Here is a 6,786-nt window from a genome sequence, read left to right as displayed (position 1 = left end):
GGGGACGACAGAGGATGAGATGGCTGGATGGCATCACTGACTCAATGGACGTGAGTCTGAGTGAACTCCGGGAGTTCGTGATGGACAGGGAGGCCTGGCGTGCTGTGATTCACGGGGTCGCAAAGAGTTGGACACGACTGAGCGACTGAACTGACTCCTACTCCAAGGAATCATCTTCCCTACCAGGGACCATCAAATCGACGTCTCTTGTGTCTCCTGCATTGGCAGGCGAGTTCTTTACCACAGCGCTGCCTGGGAGGCCCAGTAGTTCCTTAACGGTTGCTTTCTGCCTCCCTGGTTTTGGAGGCAGCTTCGGGTGTCTGGAAGTCCCTGCAGGCTACAGTCCATGGGATTGCAAATAGACGGACACGACTGAGCGACTTTACTTTCTGCCTCCCTGATTTTGGAGGCAGCTTCGGGTGTCCTGGCTCAGCCGGTAAAGCGTCTGTCTGCAATGCAGGAGACCTGGATTCGATCCCTGGGTTGGAAATATCCCCTGGAGAAGGAAATGGCAGCCCACTCCAGTATTCTTGCCTGGAAAATCCCATGAATGGCGGAGCCTGGTAGGCTACTGTCCATGGGGTCGCAAAGAGTCGGACACGACTGAGCGTCTCCACTTCGGGTGTCCCTAGGGTTAAAGGTAGGGGGCAGCACTGTCTCTGGCTGCCAGATCCAGAAAAGCGCTTACCAGGAGTGCAGCCTCAGGGCTAAGTAACCGCGTTTCCCTAGGCCTGGGAGACAGCAGGTGCGCAGCTCGAGTAACTTCTGCGGTGCAGGGGACTAGGCGAAGGGAAAAGATTGGTTCGGGTTCCTTAAAGAAAAAGCCACACATTTTCGAGAAGATTACATGTATTTGGATTTTAGCCCAGCCCTAGCTGAGACTTCCTGAAGCCCCGCCCCAACGTCAATAGCCACGCCCACCCCTTTTTCGGAAGCCCCTCTTACCAGAGCTCTCCCACCCCAGAAAGGCCCCAGGGCCCCGGGAGCCCCGCCCCGCCACCCTGAGGCGTGTTCAGCAGGTGGGGTTGAGCACGCGGCAGGAGCAGGCGCTGCGGAAGAAGCGGCACTGGCAGAAGGCGCACGGGTCGCAGCAGGCGGACGCTGGAGGCTTGCAGCTGTCGCGGGTGGCCACGCAGGGGGTAGGCGGCGGGGGCCGGGTCCGTGCCACGTTCTTCATCGGAGCCTTTCTCTGCGGGGAAACGCCGGGGCTGCCCGAGCCATCTACGTCCTCCCCACTCGTCCTCACCCCTGCCTGGGAACTCCTCGGACTAGACGTCCCCACCTGCTGTCCACCATGCCCACAGAGCACCCTAGCGGGTCCCAGCCTGCTCCGCCATCAACACTTAACTGGCTCGGGGCTGGCCTCTTCTCTCCCTACGGGATCCCACTCAGCTGCACGGTTTTAAACTACCGTCTCTGTTGTCTTCCCCTTCCAGTGTATCCGCAATCCCTGTTGGTACTGCCTTCACGGTAGGTTCGGAGTCTAGCCACTTCTTCGCTACCGCTGAAACCCTGGGCTTGGCCCCTGTCTGCTGCCCTTGCCCCCTTACTGTCCAATCTCCAGCGCACAAGGGACTAAGCACGTCCTCCTTCCCCTTACTGGGATCCCTGAGGCCCTCTGTGGTTTGGCCCGCCTACCACTCCCACTGGTCTTAAACACACTGCCCCACCCACTCGCCCTCTGTGCAGCGAACACAGCAAATGAGTTCTTGTTGCAGGCGCTTTGTTTTGGGGCTTCCTTTCCTGGGGACATTCTTTGCTATGCTGTCCAGTGCAGGCAGCCACCCACCATATGTGGCTGCTGAGTACTTTAATAAATGTGTCTAGGGCAACTGAGGAACCAAGTTTTCAATTTTTATTTAATTTTAATTAAAATTTAAAGATGAAGTAAAATGTTTCCCATTAAAGACAACTACGTCAAGGCTGTATATTGTCACCCTGCTTATTTAACTTCTATGCAGAGTACCTCATGAGAAACGCTGGGCTGGAGGAAGCACAAGCTGGCATCAAGATTGCTGGGAGAAATCTCAATAACCTCAGATATGCAGATGACACCACCCTTATGGCAGAAAGTGAAGAGGAAGTAAAAAGCCTCTTGATGAAAGTGAAAGAGGAGAGTGAAAAAGTTGGCTTAAAGCTCAACATTCAGAAAACGAAGATCATGGCAACTGGTCCCATCACTTCATGGGAAATAGATGGGGAAACAGTGGGAACAGTGTCAGACTTTATTTTTGGGGGGCTCCAAAATCACGGCAGATGGTAATTGCAGCCATGAAATTAAAAGATGCTTACTCCTTGGAAGGAAAGTTATGACCAACCTAGATAGCATATTCAAAAGCAGAGATATTACTTTGCCAACAAAAGTCCGTCTAGTCAAGGCTATGGTTTTTCCAGTGGTCATGTATGGATGTGAGAGTTGGACTGTGAAGAAAGCTGAGCACCGATGCTTTTGAAGTGTGGTGTTGGAGAAGACACTTGAGAGTCCCTTGGACTGCAAGGAGATCCAACCAGTCCATTCTAAAGGAGATCAGTCCTGGGTGTTCTTTGGAAGGACTGATGCTAAAGCTGAAAAACTCCAATACTTCGGCCACCTCATGCAAAGAGTTAACTCATTGGAAAAGACTCTGATGCTGGGAGGGATTGGGGGGAGGAGGAGAAGGGGATGACAGAGGATGAGATGGCTGAATGGCATCACCGACTCGATGGACATGAGTTTGGGTGAACTCCGGGAATTGGTGATGGACAGGGAGGCCTGGAGTGCTGCAATTCATGGGGTCGCAGAGTCGGATGCAACTGAACTGAACATTGTTTTGTTAGGACTGTATTTCACTAGTGTTAAAAACTGGGCATTGGAATTGAGAGTGTAAAAGTCAAGACTTAGCGCAAAAAAAGTAAAATATCAATAACTTTTTATGTTGGTTACATATTAAAATTATAATATTTGGGATCTACTGAGTTAAATAAAATATTAATATTAATTGCACCTGTTTTTTTTCTTTTAAAAATCTGGCTACTAGAATTTTAATTTATATGTGTCTCACATTGCATTTCCATTGAACACTGTGGCTCAAGATTACAGAGTTTCTCAGTCTTTTAAGTGCTGCCTCCTTCTAGAGAACTTCCCCTGACCACTTTCCCTTTCTTCTGTCTCACTGCCATGCTTTCATTTCTTCACAGTGTTTATCATTATCTGAACGGCACTGGTTAACGTGCTATTCTGTTTCTCCCAGAAGAGTGTAAACTCCATGAGAGCAGTTACATATCTCTCTGTTCACTACTGTATTCCCAGAATCTAGCATGTAAATAGATTTTACAGTGCTGTCAATCATCTGATCTGCTTGTTCACTTTACAGAAGGCTCAAAGAGAACAGGGAACTTTATTGTGCAAACAGTGCCAGGTCGTGTTCCAATGCCTAGTACAGTATTCTGGCTCTGTTTGCCATGATCTGATCAAATGAGGCACACTAAAATAGGAACACTGTGCATTTCAACAGTGCCTTAATCTAGTATTTCTCGAAGTGTGGGAACCTGTATCATGGTGGTACAATTTTAGGCAGTACATGAATATTAAATGACACTGAATCACACAGTGAGAGAGGATTCTTTTTTCAGTCTCTTTCAAATGGAAAGGCTCAGTTTGATGTCAATATATCCTTAGTGTTTCCCCAACACTTTCTAATCCTTCTTTGTTAATGCAGAGAGCAAGTCTAAGATTTAGAACGTGGCAAGCAACACCAACCAGCTAGAATTTGCGAACAAGGTTTTATTTTCATTTTACTTATTTTCATGGTTACTTCCTATTTATGCCAAGTGATACTGGTTTTCTATCATGATTATATAGTTGTTTTTCTTTTAATTTATTTTTGTTTTTGGCTGTCCAGAGTCTTGGTTGCTTCGAGGGCTTTTCTCTAGCTGTGGTTAGTGGGGTCTACTCTCTAGGTGCAGTGTTTGGGCCTCTCGTTGCAGTGGCCTCTCTTGTCGCCTTGCATGGGCCCTAGGGCGCACAGGGTCAGTAGTTAGTTGCAGCTCCCCGGCTCTAGAGCACAGGTTCAATAGTCGCGGCGCACAGGCCTAGTTGCTCCGAGCCGTGTGGTGGTCTTTCCGACCCAAGGATCCAACCCATGTCTTCTGCATTGGCAGGAGGATTCTTTACCATAGAGCCACCAGGGAAGTCCTGTTACATAGTATTTTTGTTTTTAAGTTTTAAACAAATATTAAATAAGTGGAACTCAGATGTGGTAAAAGTTGTAGAAATGGTTCTGAAATGACTGAGGTTTGGGAAGCATTGCTTTCATCCAAAAGAATGAATGACAGTGAAATTTCACGCAGGGTTCGAGCTAGTTTAGGAAGTTTGAGCTAGTTATTTTAGGCAAGGTTCAAGCTAGTTTAGTGTAGATAAGCAATTTTACTCAGCATCCTGGACCTCAGCTCTTGGCTGTCTCAGTGCTCGAGGTCAGGAAGGTTTTGGTAGCTTTCAGTTTCTCTGGGGCATGCAACCCTGGAAATCTTTCATTTATTTTCTAGCCAGAGCTTAGGTGTCCTCCCGCTTTAAGTCCAGTCCCATCCCGACAATGTGAACTCCCAGGCCTACCTTGGAAGGTCTTTTCTTCTTTTCCGCTTCATTTCTGCTGATCTTTTTGGATTTCTTGTTCAGCGCTTCAAAGAGAGACAGAAGGAACAAAGCCATTTTCTGAGGGTCCTTAACTTCAGTGAAGTGCAAAGAGCAGAGAGGGCTCTAGGAAGCCCCAGGGTTGGGGAGAGGATGAAGGTTTGTTTGGATAGATCATATCTTGGGACTTAGGCCAGCAGCTTCTGCAGCCTGGCTGCAGACCTGGAGACACAGACTGAGAGCAAAGAGTTCTCTGAAGGAAAGCAAAAGGGAAAATCCAAGAAGGCCCTGGAAAATGGACTCAGTGTCTCTACAAGGATGGTCTTGTGTTTCCGGTATTCCTATTTCCTATTTCTCAGAGCTTTGGAGCCAGGCAGACCTGATTTGAATCCTGACTGCCACATAACAGCTTTGTGGTTTTGGACAACCTACTTAATCTCCTTAAGACTCAGTTTTCTCATATGCAAGTAGGTACTGTAATACCTACCTTCAAGAGTTGTGAGGATAAATGAGGTATGTTTATATAGTGGAAAATCTGACACAGACCAATGTTAATGTGCTTCAGTCCCTTCCCATATATCTAGAATATCCTCTTTTTGAAGTGAGAGGCAAGTCAGTAAGGAATATTAGTTTTGAGCTTAGATTCTGGAGTTAAACAGAACCTAACCCAGAACCTGGGTGTGTATTCAGTTCAGTCAGTTGAGTTCAGTCGCTCAGTCTTGTCTTACTCTTTGCGACCCGTGGACCGTCTCTGCCAATTACAAACTGTATGTTAATTACTTAACTTTTCTAACTTTTAATTTACTTAGCTGTGGAATAAAATAGGAATAAAAATAGTATTCACTTCAGAGTGCCTATCAGAAAATAAATATATATTTTATTATAATTATTGTCAGATGAATTTGAACCAGAAATTTTCCAATGCTAGGCTCTAATACCCCTGATATTTTCCTCTGAGCAGTCATTTTCAATTCTCAACCCTGGCATGAAAGAACTAGTTTGTCCCAAATTTGGTTATATTCTGCAGCATTTTCTAAAAATTTTACCACTGATAGGAGTTATGTGATTTAGTAAGTTTCAGAAACACCAAGTTAAACCAAATTCACCAAGTGTCTTGACTTTGTGGTTTCTTAGAGCCTCTATCATGCTAAGCTGCATATTAGATTGGTGAGAGGCAGAGCTTTCTTAACCAAATGAATTAAGGGGCACTTGATTTCTCCAGAATTGTTCTGAGGAATGAGCATAAAGGAGCTCTGACCAATGGCAATGGATCCTGATATCGGCTTGGGGAGTGTTTGACCCCCTGCAGCCCCTTCTCACGGGCCAGAGCCCAGAGGCTGGGCCACAGGCCAGGCAACTCACCCACGATAGAGACAGAAGGGAAATCCAACAGGTTCATGGAAGAGTTGTTCTTCAGGTTCCTTTCATCTCTGGGCTTTTCCTCAGGTGCCAGGTGGCTGTAGGCAGTGAGGAAGCACAGGCAGACCAGCAAGGTAGCCAGGAGGAGGCGGCTGACATCCATCCCAGGAGGCCTAAGAGCAACAGAGAAGGCAGTCAGGTGGGCCAGGGGTTCTGGCAGATGCATGTGCCCTCCTGCTTTCTTCATGTTTCTTTGGGCTGGTACTCTGACCCCCATCCCACAGCCCAGTGTCCCAGTGGAGCTGGAGGACCAGCAAGGCTTAGGACAGGGAAGGAGAACTCATGAAGGAAAAAGAGAGGAAAGGAGAGATGGGAGAGGAAGAAAGACAAGGAAGGGAGGGAGACTGCAAAAAGAAAAAGAATGCATTGCAATTGGTCTCTGCCTTCCAGAGGGTGGGGTGCTGTTTTTGTTTCATTTTATGTCAGTAGCTCCAGGAGATCCAAGGCCTAAGCAGAATTGTTGATAGGTCCCCAGTAATGCCTCACAGTGGCAGAGGTCTTATTAAAGTACAGAGAATAAAGCTCATGAGTTAAGACTCAAGAGAAGGTGCATGGATAAATGACTCCTTTGGATAAATGTGTAGGTCATTGTATATGCTATATTCTGACATCCAGAGGAAAGGAATGCAGGTATGTTTTGTGTCAGAAGGATAGGATGGACCTGTTCACATAGGCTAGCTAGATTTACTGATTTATTGCTAGCTGGGTTTTGATGAAGAAGACAGATCCCAGAGTGGGTTTCTTCCCACAAATGTCTG

At 46.9% G+C, this 6,786-nt stretch overlaps 1 protein-coding gene across 2 annotated transcripts; it reads right to left on the bottom strand.

The window, feature by feature from the left end:
- Positions 1-484: 484 nt before the first annotated feature.
- ASIP (agouti signaling protein) lies at positions 485-6,135 on the bottom strand. 2 transcript variants are annotated; one of them, XM_005910874.2, is made up of 3 exons: positions 5,972-6,135; positions 4,592-4,656; positions 485-1,189 (listed from the first exon to the last, which is right to left on the bottom strand). In XM_005910874.2, the coding sequence occupies exons 1-3, from the start codon at positions 6,129-6,131 to the stop codon at positions 1,013-1,015; spliced, it is 402 nt and encodes a 133-aa protein (XP_005910936.2). In that variant the 5' UTR covers positions 6,132-6,135; the 3' UTR covers positions 485-1,012. The 2 variants fall into 2 exon arrangements, 1 of the variants encoding a protein (XP_005910936.2); XR_011466673.1 differs by lacking the exons at positions 4,592-4,656; positions 5,972-6,135 and adding an exon at positions 1,412-1,966 and having other exon boundaries at positions 1,050-1,189.
- Between the last annotated feature and the right edge of the window lie 651 nt (positions 6,136-6,786).

The sequence above is a fragment of the Bos mutus genome, chromosome 13 (assembly GCF_027580195.1).
Source record: "Bos mutus isolate GX-2022 chromosome 13, NWIPB_WYAK_1.1, whole genome shotgun sequence".
NCBI lineage: Eukaryota > Metazoa > Chordata > Mammalia > Artiodactyla > Bovidae > Bos > Bos mutus.
Note: the sequence above shows the minus strand (reverse complement) of the source record. Positions and strands in the feature narration are given on the sequence as shown.